The sequence below is a fragment of the Dermacentor silvarum genome, chromosome 4 (assembly GCF_013339745.2).
Source record: "Dermacentor silvarum isolate Dsil-2018 chromosome 4, BIME_Dsil_1.4, whole genome shotgun sequence".
Classification (NCBI taxonomy): Eukaryota; Metazoa; Arthropoda; class Arachnida; order Ixodida; family Ixodidae; genus Dermacentor; species Dermacentor silvarum.
Window position 1 is genome coordinate 14,829,853 of NC_051157.2, and position 18,344 is coordinate 14,848,196.

General features: G+C 46.4%; 1 protein-coding gene across 2 annotated transcripts in view; it reads left to right on the forward strand.

Moving 5' to 3' along the window:
* LOC119449495 (uncharacterized) overlaps positions 1 to 18,344 on the forward strand; it is a 117,658-nt gene that overhangs the window by 37,456 nt on the left and 61,858 nt on the right. For both annotated transcript variants that reach the window (XM_049665244.1, XM_049665242.1), the window contains exons 5-7: positions 13,158 to 13,217; positions 16,045 to 16,131; positions 18,046 to 18,265. In XM_049665244.1, coding sequence (XP_049521201.1) covers positions 13,158 to 13,217; positions 16,045 to 16,131; positions 18,046 to 18,265 — 367 coding nt within the window. The remainder of the gene's footprint in view (positions 1 to 13,157; positions 13,218 to 16,044; positions 16,132 to 18,045; positions 18,266 to 18,344) is intronic.

Below are 18,344 nucleotides of genomic sequence, written 5' to 3' on the forward strand. Positions count from 1 at the left end.
CCGGCGCGGCGGTGCTCGCAACGCAGCAGCAGCTCGGGCTCCCGCCAAGGCCCTGCGGTGAGAGCCGCGCGAAGCAGAAGAGACGGCAGCGCCGGGAGGAAAGCAAAACCCACCATCGATGCAGAGGCTGCGGCAGCGGCGAGGGCTCATTGGGCACAACCCTTCTTTGTGGTTCGTAACGCAAATTTCATTATGTGTCCAACACATGTACATTACGTATATAATTGCATCGATATGTAAATGATTACATCTTGTGTATATCATCATCATAATCATCATCATCAGCCTATATTTTATGTCCACTGCAGGACGAAGGCGATCTCCAATTACCCCTGTCTTGCGCTAGCGTATTCCAACTTGCGCCTGCAAATTTCCTAACTTCATCATCCCATCTGGTTTTCTGCCGACCTCGACTGCACTTCCCTTCTCTTGGTATCCATTCTGTAACCCTAATGGTCCACCCGTTATCCATCCTACGCATTACATGGCCTGCCCAGCTCCATTTCTTCCGCTTAATGTCAACTAGAATATCGGCTATCCCCGTTTGTTCTCTGATCCACACCGCTATCTTCCTGTCTCTTAACGTTAGTCCTAAGATTTTTCGTTCCATCGCTCTTTGTGCGGTCCTTAACTTGTTCTCGAGCTTCTTTGTTAACCTCCAAGTTTCTGCCCCATATGTTAGCACCGGTATATGTGCTTGTGTATATAAGTGTATATAATTGCATCGATATGTAAATAATAAACATTGTGTACATAGGTGTTTATACATTCACTCTATAACAACGTGTCACGTCTTTATATGATGTGTGGGCGAATGTTTCACGGTTTTACCGCTAAGCTTTGGAGCTTCGCCCCACTCATCAGCATTCACTTCGTGGAGATGGCGTGGATTTTTTTATGCGCTTTATTTTTCTTTGAGCTCCTGTGCCTTTCTTGCGCCATTTTACTATAATGTTACGCGTAGTCCACAAGCAAGTGCGTCTTCGTTTAGACGTTAGTCCGCACTGGACAGCAATAGCATGCATTGATAAAACCGCGGCGTGTATACAGGCAGACGTTTTTGGAGCCATATTTTACCCAAGATATTTGAAGATGTTCTCGCTGCTAGTGCATGCATGACTTTGCTTTGGATCTTGGACTCGGTAAGGGTGCTAGCGCACTTCGAGCATCCAGCGTTCAACGTAGATGTCTACACAAGACGTGGTGCGCGGTTCCTTTCACTTCCGCAGGCGGCGCTTTCTCGGCCAACGTGAATTCCTGATCAATGCTTGAGCGCAGAAAGCAGCAGCGGAGCGTGTAGGCTTATACATGTATTCCAGCCCCTAGACATACAGTCTAGGGGCTGGAAATCGCGCTTACTAGAGCGTAACAAGCCAATGCCTTAACAAGCCGCTGCGCGGGTCATTCGGCTGGCTGTCGTATAAACCGAGCACTGTCGTGGTCACTGAAGCACTTGCGCTGCTCGGCCTGGGAAGTTCACTTACGATTAGCATAAGCAATACATCTCTGTCAGAAATGCCGTTTCTTTGGCCTGTCGTTAGCAGGGATGGGTTATGGTTGAAATTGTGGTACATCTGCATGTGGGTTTATTGCGATAGCAATTGTGTGGACCCTCCAAGGCGTCGCCGTAGCCGTGAGATTCCGTATAAAGTCCAAGGGCGATAAAATCGTCGCCGCGCGCCGTATGCTGTATGTGCGAGTGAAAACCCGCGAGGGACGCGCGCGTTCACGGAGAGAGAAGGCACGGCGGAGAGCAACTTCTTCCTTCGCGTGAAAGGCCGTGGTGGCATGGGAGGGAAGGAGGGGGCGCGACGCTGTGCTGCGGCACCAAACTGCGTATCTGCCACCTGGCCCAAGGGGAACTGGAGACTCAATCTCGTACGCGAAAGGAGGAAAGCGGGACGGCTGCGCTGGAGGGAGCGGGTGCGGCTTCTACTTTGCCAGCAACTGCGTACTTGTACTTTGCGCGGCCGCAGGCGGTCGCGCGCACCGTATCTTGAAAGCGATCTGCACACGGCCTTTGTATGCGCTGTGCCTTCGCCGCTCAGTTTCCATTGAAGTGAAAGACCGCACGAACTTTCGTTCGCTGCTGCCATCGCGCTTGCTCACGCCAGCATTTTGACAGTGGCTGTCTGCGGTCATCGAGTGTGATCTATTAATGTTTGCGTGTGCACGCTGACATCCTGCTTGTTAATTCAGTTAGTAAGCGAACGTGTCCAAGTGTATACAGCCGTTAAAACTACTATCCTTACTCCGTATAGCTCTCTACTAATTTGCTGTCGCAATTGATGCTTCGTCTTACGGGCAAAACTGGGATTTTTTTTTCATCTTTGAAAGGCAGGTCAACACCGGTCAACATCGAGGAAGGAGAAGGTATTCTTGGGTGCATTAGTGAGGTTTGTTGATGAGACTGCGCTACTTTGGGCATCGGCCCACATTTTTAGGCTGCACTATCTCCGGGATCGGCCTATATTTTTGGTTGAGTAAAGCCACACTTGCGGCGCTGGCTTTAGGAGCGCGCAGTTTCAACAAGCGCATCTGGGTTTCATTTCGGCCGTTTTGCTTTAATTATGCATTACTACTGCCCTGTAAATAGCACAGCACTTACTTGGTGCGTCTTTTATTGCGATAGCAATTACGTGGATGCTCTAAGCGCATTTCTGCAATTGCCGTCGCCGTGAGGTTCCGCATAAAGTTCAACGGCAACGCTTCGCGTGAGCCGTGGCTACATCGCGCGCACCGCATCGCTTCGCCTTAGCTTTGCCAAGCCATGACGTCACGGCGCCGTGCGGAGTAGTTGCCGCGGCTGCGCAGAGGCGGAGCTAAGCCGTGACGTCACTGCGCCTACCCATGAGATATACGCGATAGCTCCGCGGCTTCGCCGCGGCGAGACCAAAGCCCCGCCGTCTGCGCACCGAGCACATCGCCGCGAAGATGGGGCGGCCGAAGAAGAGCGTCATTTCCGAAGTAGAGGAAGCGCGGCGCGAAAGCCGCCGCGCCGCTGCTCGAGAGCGAGTGAGACGACTTTGGTCCAATCTCGAATATCGCGCCGTCGAAGCGGCGGCGAAACGTCGGTGATTCGCAGGAGATCCGGAGTTACGAGCCCGCGAAGCCGAGCAAAAGCGTTTGAGCGTCCAGATATTTTAATGACCGAGCTGTCGATGATTCTGAGGTCATCTTGCGTAAAACGTGGCCGAGTCTCAAAGTGTAAACTGGCAAAAACTTGGCCGAACCGTGTTTAGAGATATTCTGCTTTTTTGCACTGTGGGTAGAGAAGGGTCAGGGCTTGAACTATCCTAATTGGCCATCTGGCGGTTGGCTTTGATTATCACATTTTATTCCCTTTTTCCCCTTTCCCCAGCACAGGATAGCCAGCTGGTACTTACACATGGCTAACATCCCTGTCTTTCCTTCCCTTTTGTCTTTTTCTCTCTCTTGGTTTAACATAGTACCACATTTAAAGGGAGGCTTTCTTTGTCTCTTCCTTCCACTTTGTGGCTGCAGGCTGCTGTCTTGCACGATGGCTCGTCGTCCCGGACATAATGCAGACCGAGGCGGCTCGGGAAACCCAGGGGCATTATTAATTAAAGCGTTCTTTGCGAACCCTCCCGGAGGTTCCTAACTGTGGCTGCTGGGTGCTGCTGCTGTCTTGCCAAATATCATCATCATCATCGTCATCATCATCGTCGTCATCGTCATCATCATCAGCCTATATTTGTCCACTGCAGGACGAAGGTCTCTCCCTGCGATCTCCATTTACCCCTGTCTTGCGCTAGCGTATTCCAACTTGCGCCTGCGAATTTCCTAACTTCATCATCCCACCTGGTTTTCTGCCGTCCTCGACTGCGCTTACCTTCTCTTGGTATCCATTCTGTAACCCTAATGGTCCACCAGTTATCCATCCTACGCATTACATGGCCTGCCCAGTTCCATTTCTTCCGCTTAATGTCAACTAGAATATCGTCTATCCCCGTTTGTTCTCTGATCCACACACTCTCTTCCTGTCTGTTAACCTGTCTTGCCAAATATATCACACTTTAAAAAATTAATTACGTGCGTGATGTTGGGATAAAACCTCGGTCCCCTAGCGCAGCTGACCGACACTCTAACCAATAGGCCACAGTCGCAGGTAAACTTATCTAGTGGGGTAATATTTTCGATGAATGCCTTGAAAGATGCATGACTGGAGTGGTGCACAGCTTCCCCAGGAAGATGATTCAGTCCTTCGTTGTTTGAAAGAAGAAAAAGTGAAGATGAGGCGTCGGTTCGAGCTGCAGGGGGATAAATAGCCTTTATGTGGCTATGACGGAATGAAGTGCGATGTGCAGGAGCGATGTCAGTTTGATGTAGCAGTGAGTGATAGAACTCATGAAAGAGGCATATCCTTGCGGTTTTGCTGCGCTGCTCGAGGGTTGGAAGGTTCAGTGATGACAACTTTAGTGACGCTAGTGTGGCCAGAGTAGTCGGAGTGAATAAACTTTGCTGCACGATTCTTTGTAGAATCCAGGGCTGTTGAGAGGTTAGATTGGCCTGGGATCCAAGCTGAGCATGCGTATCCTAGTTTGGGTTGGTCAAGCGTTGTAAGTATTCTAGTCTTACTGGATTGGGAAAGACACCTGAGACATCACATAGCACATGATTGGCTTCATCGCTAATGCTGGAAATGTGGAAGGACCAATCGAGGTTATTACTCAAGCTCACGCCGAGGTACTCGCAGGTGGTGACGGCACATATTTTAGAACCGGCAATAACGTACGTAGCTGAAAATAGTTAATAATGGCGATGAAAATTAAGTAGTGACGTTTTGTTGACGTTGAGAGACATTGCTCACTTAATGCACCAGGCTTCAATGAGATTAAGGTCAGTCTGGAATGAACAAATATCATTGTCGTTGGTAATAGGACGATAAGTTACAATATCATCACCAAATAGAGGAATTTTAGAAGAGTAACGTCTGGAAAGCTCATTATAGTATTTTAAGATGAGTAGTGGTCCCAGAATAGTGTCTTGCAGCACGCTGGAAATAACGGGTGATAAAGGAGAGGAGCTTCTTAGCGCAAATGAACTTTTGACGCTTAGTCAGGAAGGTGCATATCTACGCGAGAAAGAGGGTTAAGATTAATATGCGATACCTTTGGGAAGAGCCGTTCGTGAGGAACCGTGTCAAATGTCTTCTGGAAGTCTAGGAAATGGATATCTACAGGTACGCTTTAATCAAGGCGCGAGCTTATATCCTTAATTCAGAGAGCTACAGTTGAGTCTCGAAGGACATGCCTTTCTGAAAACCATGCTGATTTGATCGAAAAAAAATTGCTGACGTTAGACACTTTACATTATGAGAATATATTATGTGCTCCATTAATTTGGAATATACACCGGTGAGGGAAATCGGATGACAATTACTGCATGAAGACGATTACCCTTGTTCTGGCACTGCAATTATCTTGTCCACGTTTCCGACTTGCGGCACCACTCCAGATGATAATGGCTGTCGAAAGATATTGCATAGAATGACACTTGTTATGTGCTCAGTGTTCTTTAGCAGCATGAAATTGATTCCGTCGATGCCAACCGAAGACATCAACGCGAGTGACTCTAATAATTGGGCAATATTCTTTGCTTCGAGTGTTATATCGGGCATGTCTGGGTGGTTAAAGGTGGTCAGCGTTAGGTTCGATGGTGAACATGGAAGAGAATACAGAGTTCAGTACATGGGACAAGTTATGGTCAGAAATACGGTTATTGTGGTCATCATATAATGATAATGATTTATAGTGACCTGGGTAGTGGACCTGGATATATCCATAATTGTTTCGGATCGTTTCGCAGCATGTCAGGCAGTGTTGTTGAGCAAAAGGCACGTGTAGCTGACGCGGTTAGGGAGTCGAACGCTTTTTTTCACTGCATGGCGTTATATATCTCCCAATAATTAGCGGGAGAGCTATTGGAACGTTTGGCTAAGCGATATAGCATTTTCTTTTTCTTGCTTAGCCGTTTTAATGTGTTATTCAACCTGGGGACGAGGGTTGCTCGGTTACAGTGATATCTAGGATGTAAGCCTCAGTGAGTTGGAGCATCTTGTTTTTAAAAGTGTCCAGTTTTGTTTGTACTGCGCACTTCGAGAATTTCGTAATATACCAGCGGTGAAAATCTCTTAGCGCAATGTTATTGGTGTAGAAATCCCCGTTTGTAGTATAGTAGAACATTATTTTCTTCTCTTTTTGATTTTTTTTTTTTTGCTTTGACGTAGCTGACAGAATAATTCAGCATTCAGGACAAAGTGAACACTCCGTCCTGGCAAATATGTTACAGAAGAATCACTATGAAGTGGGTTGTTAATATAAGGTATGCTATGTTAGAGCACTGCTCATGTCTTCGCGTTTGAGTATATACAAATTGCGTCAAACCAGAAGTGAGGCATGTGTTAAGAAAAATAATTTCGAGGTTATTCTTGGACAACGTCAAGGCTGGTTCGGACCATGTTACACATGGTGGGATAATGTCGCCAAAAAGGAGCACTGGCGTGTGGCGGAATAACGTAGTAATAGATTGCAGCGGCTCGTGGAAATGAATAGTGAATCAAGCATCGGCGTCGAGGGTTTGATAGCATACACCAAGAACAACCTGAAGGTATAAGGTAATGGGCGCAAAACAAATAAAATTTCTGGAGCTGAAGAGATAGTAACAATGGAGCAACAAAGACCATGATGTGCAACTGTCACAACGCCGCCTACTGGTTTGCCTTCTCGCCTAAAGATATCGAAGGTAGGAAGGAATGAACGGCTCATTTCAATCATGTTTCTGTTAGCACGAGAAGCTTACAGTCAATAGAATCAAGGAGGCTACGAAATGCGTCGCGTTTGGGAAGCAAACGCGTAAACATAAGTTTATTATACACTAATCCCGGAGTTTGGGAAATCTGAGGCAGCCCGGTGTAACTAGGGGCATTATACACCGACAGACGCGAGCTAAAATACAAAAAAAAAAAAAAGCTTGCGCGTATATAGTGCGGAAGAGACAGAGACTTGGAATAAACATTGAACGGAGCCGGAGAGTTTTCTGTACGAGGCGAAGCGTGGTTTAGACCGCGAACGCATGCTGGTTCGAAACGTTCGAACCAGCATGCAGAAAGGTTCGCTTAAACCAATTCCCACAGCGTGTGGTTCCCACATTATTTTTTCTTGTCCTTTTTTTTAATTATTTCCTTTTTTTTCGGAATCACGAATGTATCTTCGTGAAGTAGACCACTTTTTATACGCCTAGAGCATTCCCTTCGGGACGGTGTCGATAACCAGGGTTGTAAACCCGTCTCCCTGGGGAAAGCGACGAGAGATCCGAAATAGAGTTGCTCCCGAAGGGAATGTATGGAGCAATATCGGCATGGGCCTCTTGCTCGTGCTAAGAGCCCGGCGCAAACATAAACCTTGATTATGAAAACACTTGGGAGTCTATATATATATATATATATATATATATATATGTATATATATATGCCACCAGTATAGGAATATGTACATTCACATGGTTGTTAAGAATATGAAATTCTTCGAAAAATAATGATTGCAGTAATATAACCAACGTTAAAGAAAGAAAGAAAATAAATGATGTCTCGAGGAGGAGTAGCAGAAAAAATATGATGTTCCGAAGAAAAAATAAACTTGCATCACGACGCCATGTGGCTTAACATTCTTTCTTCATCCTTCAGACCGAGCTCCTAAACATAAGGAAGTAGAGATAGATAGAAGGAGAGTGAAAATATGCGCGTGTGTGTGCGTGTGTGTGTGCGTGTGTGTGTGCGTGTGTGTGTATATACATACATTTCTTTGAGAATTGATTTTGAGTGTTTCCTCCCGGAAATGCGAATACTTGGCTCGAAATACGTGTATTTTCTTTTCAAGCCTGCCTACAATGTATATTGCAGATTTTCTACACCATGCTAGTTGCAACAGGCGCATGTCACCTCAGCTCTACGTTTCACTCAACAGGTGAGATTACATGGTTTCCTCATGCTAAGGAGCTGCCCACTTTAGTAGTCACTCACAGACAATTATGGTTGGCGTGATGCACTTTTGCAGTCATTTATTGTCTGTTGAGGATGCTGTTGCAGCTTTGCAGAATTATGGAAGAAAACTAAGGCAAACTGCCGAAGAGGCACTATTACATCGGGCATCTATGCCAATGCGTGGTGCTCCTCCCCCCTAGAGACATGCCAGCACTTCAGCGCTGACAGTATGAAGCGCGCAGCTCCCTCCCTCCCCCCGTTCTTGCTATGATTAGATGACACCTGCCCCTGCAGGATATCCTGGATCCGGCCCTGCCTCCAGAAAAGTTCTGGACTGAGCCGCTCATTGATACGAAACTCTTGGGTTGTTACAACACATGAAGCTTTTGCACCCACGGCATTTGATATGTATTCTAGCCGTTGAACCTCGGACACGTCCTTCTCTATTTTTTATTCTTTGCAGTGGGCTTCATGCTGATTGTCTTGCTGCTTATTCTGTCCAGTTTTTGCATCGTATTCTCCGTGGTTCTGCTTCTGGGTCTCTTTTTCGTAAGTTGTTGTCTTTTTGTTGCATTGTACTGACTTCTTCAACAAAATGCCGAAATTTGTAACTAAGCCCTCTCAAGTGGTAACCACAGAAGGGATCACAGGGAACTCATTGATTCGAGAATTTTATGAAAACTCCAGCGAATGGACGTTACTCAGTTTTGCGAAGATGCACTTGACGATAATAGGAAAAGTTAGCCCGTTCCTAAACTGTTGCCGCTTACGGAATGCCATAAACGTGCCGCGCAGGGGAGTCATCTTGTGACGCTGAGTCCTATACTAGAGCCAGCACACAAAGTAAAACTTAAAGACCACGCTTTGCTTATAGAATAATTTATGGGGTTTACCGCCCCAAAGCAACACTGGTGCTATATGACAGACGCCGTAGGGGTAGTTCCGCATTAATTTTGATCAGCTGAAGGTCTTCAACGTCACCTATTTCTGAGTACACGAGCGGTTTTTCTGAGTACACCCGCTACCTCGTGCTCAGCAGCAGAACGACATAGTCATTGAGCCACCACGGGCCGTGTTAGGCGTAGTTGCTGGTGCAAGGACGTCGGTAGCAACAACCAATGACCTATAGCGGCTTTTCTTTCTTGCATTTTACCAAGAACACCAATACAACATAAGAGCCTGCTTAACACGTTTTCAAACTTCTCGCATATGGTGAGGCTCATCGTGCCGTCTTTGAGAACGCGTACAGATTCCGTTACCTGTTACCACAAGTTACAAGGCAAACATTTCTTTTTCTTCGAGGACAGAAGAAGTTCTGTAATTTTCAAGGAAGCTTCCCACTTCCTTCGGCACCAACACCACCCCCATTACCATCTTCATCCTCATCATTATCATATTCATCGTATTCATGGCATCTACATTCGCAGCCGCCGCCATCACCATCATGATCATATTCATTATCGAACATCCCATTGACGACATTTCCCTTCGGCGCAGGACAATCGGCTCCTGTTGCTTCCGTGGCTCGCCTTCGTGTCCACGACGACAGTGCTGGACGTCGCGCTGTCGCTCTACTTCATCACGGATCTGGTGAGCACTGGTCTCGTTCACGCGCACCTCCGCCTGGAGCAGCCGGCCGGCCGCGCGCAAGGACGGCCGTCTGTCGCACTCGTCCCAGACATTTGTTTATGCGAACGCAGCACAGTGCCCGGCCACCGTCCTGGCGCTGCGGCTCCATGATAAACCTCATACAGCGCGCTGATTATAAATTCGGGAGCTGACACTGACAAATGCTAATGCTCGCACTAGTCCATCGTTTTCAAATCATCTAAGAAAGATCGATTTCGCAGTTGCATTATTCATAACTATAGCTTGTGTGCAGCAGTTTCTCTGTGGATTATTTTGCTTTTATGCGCAGTGATTTTACGCTGTTTGCGTTGTTGTAAGTTTGCAGTCGCATATGTTATATTATTTATTATTATTTATTTATTTATTTATTTATTTATTTATTTATTTATTTATTTATTTATTTATTTATTATTTATTTATTTTGCGAGAAGTTAGCTTTTTCGCATAGACGAGTATTTAAACAAAAGCGGGAATGCCCTCCCCAAGTAGAAATTGCAGTAATGGCTTAGCGTACTTATTCTGAATGAGCCAATGCCCATAACTGTCTGTTTAATGCGTTGGGATAGCTTACATCTCTTAGAATCCTCCATCGAGTATCTCTTGTTTCTGTGCATAGACCCAACAGGTGGTGCATGCCCGCTGTGCACTGTGTGCTAGCTGGAGCAGCACATTGTAAACAGTTCACTCGTTATTCAGATGTTTCGCCCCAAGCCCAGGGAACAGAAGGTGTATAGGTTGCCCCAGCCCATCTTCGAATAGAGACTTCCTCTATCCGAAAAAAAGAAGACATTCAGGGGAAGGCAGCAGACACACGGAGGGATTAAGGCGCGCGTGTTCCGATGAAGAAGTAACTTCTGACTTAAAAGAATTGAATGGAGACATGGGGGGAGGATGTCGAGATGTGATTTCTGGTGTGGCGTTAGTGTGTATATCTGTCCGCTAGATTGTTGTACTGGTGCTGACCGTGGCCCTGCACCCAATGTATGTAACCTGAGGATAGAAATCACCCGTGAAAATTTGGTATGGATTAACGAATTCGTGAGTTTTGAAACCATTATTAGAGTGCTGTTCAGCGCTGCGTGAGAAAGCGTAGATTTCGACTACGCGAACGATTTTAAGCGTATTGGCCGTTTTCACTGCCAATACGCATTTTACACCTACACTACGTTATATGTATAGGCTACTGCACTGTTATTTTATATTATCGATATATTATGATTATTTGTTGAGCTTTTACTTTAATTTTGTGTTCCTGTGTTTTCCTTAGCTATTCTGTACATGAAGTGTTGATTAAAATTTACTACCACGTTGGAATTTGCGCATTATATAAATTAGGTTTGTCCGAGGAGGTACCCCTAACAGCTTTCTACCTCTGGGACCTCCGAATGGGATGAGTTTCACTATCTGAGATGCAAGCAAAAATAGATAAAACTTAAATTGAAAAAAATGTGGTTGATCCCTCTTATATAGGAATCGGTATAGAACACGAAAGTGAAACGTGTCTTCACAGAAGTAGTGTAATGTTTATTGCACATTGATATATAATGTCTATTGGTGTTTTGTGGCTAAAGCGCCCTTAGGCGTTGATGCACCCACGCTGACGCCTGGTGGCACGTCTCCTCCATCACGACTACCAACGTCGATGACCATGAGCAACCGTCGTGCATATGGAAGCTGCACTACGCTGCACACGCTAGCACAACGCGAAAGACGAAGCACGTAACTGACACACTAATACAACGCGCAAGACAAAGCACCTAACTGAATCGTCACCGAGTCAAATCAGCGCGTACAGCGCGTCGTAATTGCAGCCTCCGCGATCAACTTCAGAAACATTTTCAGAGCTAATTGCGGAGGCCACGCTCCGCTGTGCTGAGTACGGTGAACGCCACCTAGGTGGCGTTGGTAGTGCTTCTTGATGCCAGCGTCCCTTCGAATGCTGGCATCGAGGCGTCGTAGTGCTGAGACCACCGAAGCGTTCCCTGTCGGTGCGCGTTAGTGTCATAATGCAGTACTTCTCTTTTCTGCTCGTAGGCGGCGGCACCGCCCCGAGCAAGAGCGCGGGTACACGGAGGAGTGTTAAGCCCAGACCACACGTACGCTTGCGGACGCGCGTAAGCTCGCGTCTACGCGCCTTGCGGTTGCCGCGCCTAGCGAGGAATGGCGGTTTGCATCCACAAATACGCGCGACAGCGCGCGCTCACTGGCCTCACTTGTTTACACCTTGGCAGACGCCACTTCGTATTCCGTTGTTGGCAGTGCTTCAAAATGCTTCGATATCTATAAACGTAATTGTTATCTTTTTGGAGCTGTTATATCAGCACAAAAAGTGAAGAAGAAGCACTTTCTTGCATGATATAATTCTGCTTAACTGAGAGTTGAATGTACCGCGCCGTCGCTGCGTAGCCAGGCGCGCCGACGCGAGGCAGCCCAGGCGCGCGATAACTGAGAGGAGCTGATCACCGAGATCGCGCCGCATTTCGACGCGTACGAGCCGTGCCGCACCATCTGCGCATGCGTGGGCGCGCGGACGCGAGCTTGCGCGCGTTTGCAAGCGTACGTGTGGTCTGGGCTTTAGATATATAAGGCGCGTCTGTGTAGCTCTCTGCGAATGCGTTTGTGGCGCAATGGGTTAAACGTCGGCGATCTATCGTCGCGGACCGAGAGGTCGTGGGTTCGATTTCCAAATTTTGCATGTTTGTGGAACTTTTTCTTCTGGTTTCTTTCTTTGTATTATGTTCTATGACGTATTTCCGTGACGGAAATACGTCAGTGAAGTCTTGGTGGACCCCGGCATAAAACACTTTCGTGTTAAAAAAAAGGAATAATATTATTGCAGGTGCTTTGCTCGCGATCTTGCTTAGTTCAGTTGCGTAAGTTCATTCGAGTTGAGCCGACTTCAGTTGAGCTGCGCAAGAAGTGACTTGCGCAGCGACTCCACACCCTCACAAGGGCATGTTCTCGCCGTATAACAAACATCAAACAAAGAGTCACCGTGAAAGGGTTGTCGTGAATCGCGCCGAAGCAAGAAGATAATTTCCGCAAGGCGCTTAAGTCAGTACTTCTAAATACACGTTGTCGACAGAGCTGTTAAGACACTAGGTGAAGTAATTTTATTGGTGACACATTTTTCAGTATCTGTGTTGAACTTGTCGCAACAGCCCCACAAGTATTCACCTCAGTCCACGGTAGCTGGTCTTTACATTGATGTCTTTATTTGTTCTTACTGCATTGTTTTATTACGTGTTTATTGTGGCCCAGAGACTGCTTATTTGTGCGATGTACGCACTCCTGGCACAGCCCTGCTAAAGGGCTGCAGTATGTTTAAATAAATAAATAAATAAATAAATAAATAAATAAATAATAAATAAATAAATAAATAAATAAATATGGTCGAGATACCTCATTAGTGGAATGCAGGTTTTACATATCAGCATGATTTGTACTGCAACGTTCTCGTTTGTTGTTCGCCATAGGTCATTCGGCTCTTATTCGTCAGTTTGTTATTTCTTTTTTTTTTTTACAGAAAGTCGATGGTTTCGTGATCACCATGTACGTTGTCGACTACACCATGTGCTCAATAAATGTAAGTGATCGGCTTATCCTTGTGGATGAGAACTGTGTGTCACTGCTGAGCTAGCGCGCTCAGTGCTTTGCGATGACAATATAAAGCTGTCATATAGGCATGCCAGAACGTTTTCTGGGTAACCTCGCCTGTTCTGTATGCTTCAAAAACGTCTGACCAGACTCGAAAGCATTACCTTTTTTCTTTTGTTGTTATAATCTTTCTGTGAACGTGCCGCGGTTGGTTCACGTCCCAGAGCGACGCGCTGCAGCTGCAGGCTATACGAATTAATTTTGACCACTTTGGGTTCTTTAACGTGCACTCGATCATCGCGGTACACGAGCGCTTTCGCGTTCCGCCTCCATCAGCTGTCCAGGCCAGGAATCGAACCCGTGACGTCGCGCTCGACAGCATAATGCTACTATCACTGAGCAACGTACCAGCGACGGTTTGGTGTGGCCGTGTACTTACTCAAATGTTTCGTTATTCGGACGTTCAGGAGTCAGTTGCAAACAGCTGATGTCACCTTTAAAAAATACCTTTCATTGGCAGACTACGGAAACAGCGTCAACTGGATGGCTGAAAAATGGCAGCGCCTGATCCTGACGATTCGCTCGAAGACAGGTGACGAAGTGGGTAACTAACGGCCGTGTCGGAGCGAAATCATTATTGAACCGATTTCGCAATATCATCCCGAAAGCGCTGCGTTTGAAACGAGTACGACGAAGTTGATGGCAGAGAGTTACCTGAATGAAGAAAGGTACAAAAGAAAATACAGGATTGTGCTGTTGCAGATGGCGGCCAGTATCGAACAGCTGGCACAAGATCTTGTCGCGTGATAAAAAATATTCAGATTCATATTGTGAGGGGGCTGTTTTCTTAAGGCTCTTTTTTTTTTTTTTTTTTTGAACTGGTGCTACCGTTTTTTTTTTTTTGTACCCTAATTCTTGTGCGTGCACTTCAAGCCAAGTAAGCGTCTGGCATTCGATTAAACTATAGTTGCCCGTAACCTCTGTCACATGGCAATTAGATATCGCGCTTTTTCTATCGCATGACACAACAGCTGTCGTTGATACCGTGAACGTGTATTACTCTTTACTCTATGGAGCTCTACAAATACGTATTGTGAAACCCGTCGCTAAGGTATTTGCAAGATGCATAAAAGTATTCTAGCTGCCAGAGATGAATTTTCCGCGCTTGCCAAGTATATATAGTTTGATGCTGGCTCTCGTGTTTTCAGCGAAACGCGCTTCCTTCGCAAAAAATCACGCGTGACGTTCAAATAGATTTCAACATAAATTATATTGCAGGCAACAGAAAATTAACAGAAACGCAAACATTTTAAAAACCATTTTCGTATGAGTTCTTCTTACAGTTTATGGTGAAGCAAATTTCTCATTGTGTGTGTCTCAACCGCATTCTCTTGCGCAACAATTGTGTTCCTTAATTTTTATCCAGCAATTTCACTTATCGTAACGTTCCTTTGTAGTGTTTACATAAATTGCCAGATACGATGTGGCGTTAACTGATGTAAAAGTTATCTCGAAACATCTCTTTCCGCATGTCTGCCGCAGCCCTTTACGAACTTAAACCTTCGAAGAGGCTCCATTTCAACCCTAAGAGTTTCTTTTCGTTGATATTACAGGCCAAGCTAAAAAAAATACATTCAACTGATGGTTGTTTATATGCTTATTCTGGTGCTTGCACAACAGAATGAGTAAGGTAAACCGAAATGCTTTAGTCATGAACTAGAGACACCAAAACAAAAATATTCCACGACTTAGGCGTTTATAGTTTGTTTATTTTTTCATTCACGACATGCGCTCGGTAATGATGAATGAATCATTTGTTTACGGCATTGCGCAATATCGCTTTTCCCTTAGCTCTAATTCGTAAACGTGGGTGAATGATAGCTGAGTTTTCGCAGACCAATATGTGGGTTTATATCATGCGCACATAGGAACAACTCGCGGTATAACTGAAGTGCACGCACCAACTGCTTCCAAAGGGGGCGCTTTTCATCTTCGTCTTCCGGCCGCTACGGTATATTTTGATTAGCTGCAAAACTCTACAGGGAACATCGCGCGCTCTTGGCTAGGTCGCAAAGTTTGCCCCGCAGTAAAACGTCCGGCGAGCCAGCCGTAAATTGAGGCAATTTTTTTTTTTTTTTTTTCAGACGTCCGAAACACGCGCAGTCTCGAGAAGTTTTCCCAACGGAACTTTAAGAGGCGGTTTAAGGGAATTATCGCCGCTTGCGCGAGGGTGGCTGAAATGGTTTTGTTTTCTCGTAGAGTCGGGCCTGGACTCCATGTTGTAGGAGATGGAACCGAAAGCAGGCCCTGAGGCCAGTTTTGAATAGAGATGTTTATACCGCCACCGTCGCCACTAACCAGACAGGGACGGAGCTTGCGAATTACGCCTGCGCTTGCGTTATGGTTCTGCCTTTTATTTCTCGTTTACCGTGGGGCGAAGTTCTGCAAGCACGACGACAATCACAGATTTGTTTCAGAATGCAAAGAAAAGAAGGAAAAGAGAAGAAAGCGGAACTGAACGGGGGTGCTTAAAACTGCGCTTGAAGTGTCTGAACTGGCAGCCAGCTTCACGTTTCTTTCACATTTCAGCTAAGAATTGTCTTGGTTGTGTGTGTCAAATCACGATTTAAACAGTGCTTTGCTCGAGAAATTGTGTCAGAAAATACAAAAAGAAATAAAGGAAGAAAGAAAGATAGAAAGAAAGATTGGAATAAACATGTCAAAACTGAAACGCCTACGCTGTTTTGTGTGATAAATTCGCACATGTGCTCGTTTGCTTGGCAGTTTCCTTGTTGTTCATTCAGTGTCTTTCGCAGATCTACTGCATAATGTGCGTGGTGTCCCAGTACCAGCTGTACTACGTCAGAGGCCACGTCACGGAGCAGATAAGTCGGCGGGAGTCAGTAAGTTGCGTACGGTTTTCAATATTACGCTGTTTGCACCTTCGTACTCAATTCACGCGCGATCAAAGCTTTCGGCAGCTTCTGGGGCACCTGTGAAAGTTTCAGTGTTGCAAAGTTCTCTATACTTCAATTCGCCCGCCCCGTACGGTACAGTGGAAGCGACGTGTCGTGTCAGCCAATCTAGGAAGCGAGTGCACATACTCTCGTATATGTATGGTGACGTGGAGGGTAATACCTGGCGCGTGAAAAGCTACGACCAAGCAGTACTCTGCGGCCGTGCGTTAAACATTGCATGCGCACGCTTCAAGGACTAGCGAATTGCACATATTTTCTATGAGGAGCATATGATTTCATGAGGATTCTTATACGGTTTCTTTGAAAGTCTACTAATCATCAGTCCGTTCTGCAAGTGATAATATTTACATAAATTGAGCACACAGCGCTTGCGTAACACTATTGTGTATTCTGAGAGGTTATGTAAGACTCACAGCATCCAAATATATTTGGATAGCTTATGGTGCTAAAACAAAGTGTGTGCAACTTGATTGGAATCAAAGCACGGAACTACATGATTCTGCGCAATTTTAGCGGCGCCGTAACATTCCCCGTAGCTTGCATAGTACTAAAAAAGCTATAGTGAAAAGTAGTAGATATTGAGAGCGACATTGTCCTCACTGTGTTCTTCTTAATCTCAAAAATGCTTCAGCAACGCCCGGTAACGTGGCTCCAACGACATCCTTTGTCAAGTGCTCGATGACTTCGAAATTTCTGCCTAAGAATGCGAGTCATGTTGTTTTATTCGGGCGATAAAGCTTCCCATAAAAATTACATGCGGCAAATTTGGCGCTGCGACCGCTCAGCTACCACGAGAATTGTGGGCAGCATATACGGATTTGGCTAAATCTTCGCGCTTCTGGCTTCAGACGTGTGCTGTTACTCATTGCGCATTATCCTTCTGACTCTCAGCGAAATCGTATTTTTCTAAACGCATGAAGGCACATGCACACATGCATAATAACCATTGCGAATTGCAGCGGTTGTAACGCAATACATTGTTAAAAATGATCAATTTTTTGAAGCCATGGAGCCGTTTGAAGCGAGGAGGACGAAAGTTACTACCCATCATTCTTATGCCAGCCGAACCGCCATACTTGCACTTCCCGTAGACACTATAGTGCAGGAGCTGACTCCAGTAATCTTTGGGAGAAACTCTACGACTCCGGGTGCAACCATATTTGAGGCATCTATGCGAGCCTTAACTTCAACTTTTTAGCTTTTTCATTCCTTGGTCACTGCCACGTATTTTGACTTTTGTCCAGTCCCGTCCTCACTAGACGGGCTTCTGCCGAATCATGTACGACTCTCCAAGGTGTTCATAATACTCGTATAACGGGAGCGTCGGCTTTAAGCTGACACGGTGATCAGCGCCGTCTCGCGGAGCGCAGCGACGAATGTAGCGACCACAAGCGCACGGGCACAGAGCATACGGAGCCCCGCGTATTAGACTATTCTGTTAAGCTCCCCATAGCTCCTGCTTGCTACGCGCTTCCAATGCAAGAAGAAACGCGCACACGTGCTCCTTCATGCACGAAGGTTACAATATGCCGCTGCAAACTATAGATGAGCTGATAAACAGCAGGGGCTGTGCCTTGTTCTATCAAATCGCGTAGAATACAACGCTAGCACGCTCTGCGCGCATGCGCCTACCTTCGTCACTTTCGCAGGTGTGCGCTCCAATACGTCGTTATCACCGACGTACCAGTCGACGCTCCCGTTAGTATATTAAAATATCGGAGAATGTATTTCATAATAATAGGGGGCTCTTTTACATTCGTCGCGGGTAATCCCGCAGCTGTGATTTCGTACAATGTCGTCCCACGTCAAGACGTGTCGTATGACGCAACATGTTCGCAGCTGCCCGTGGTGATGGCCCAAAATAGGGGCGACGGCGCCGGCCAAAGCGGTGATCGCTCCGCCTTCGGCTGCATCAGTTCGTGGTACGTGCGGTGGCTCTCTCGCAAGACAGTTCCGCCACCTAGTGATGACACGATACTGCCGTGCCGCACCATCGTTCCCGCAGATACGACCGTCTCCGCTGATGAAGCTGCAGCGGCAACGGCGCTTGCCGCCACAGGTATCCACCCGCTGCCTGCCTGCCGCACGCGCTCTTATATCGGTCACGTGCACGCGCCCTGCTAGGGGGCAGCATGTAA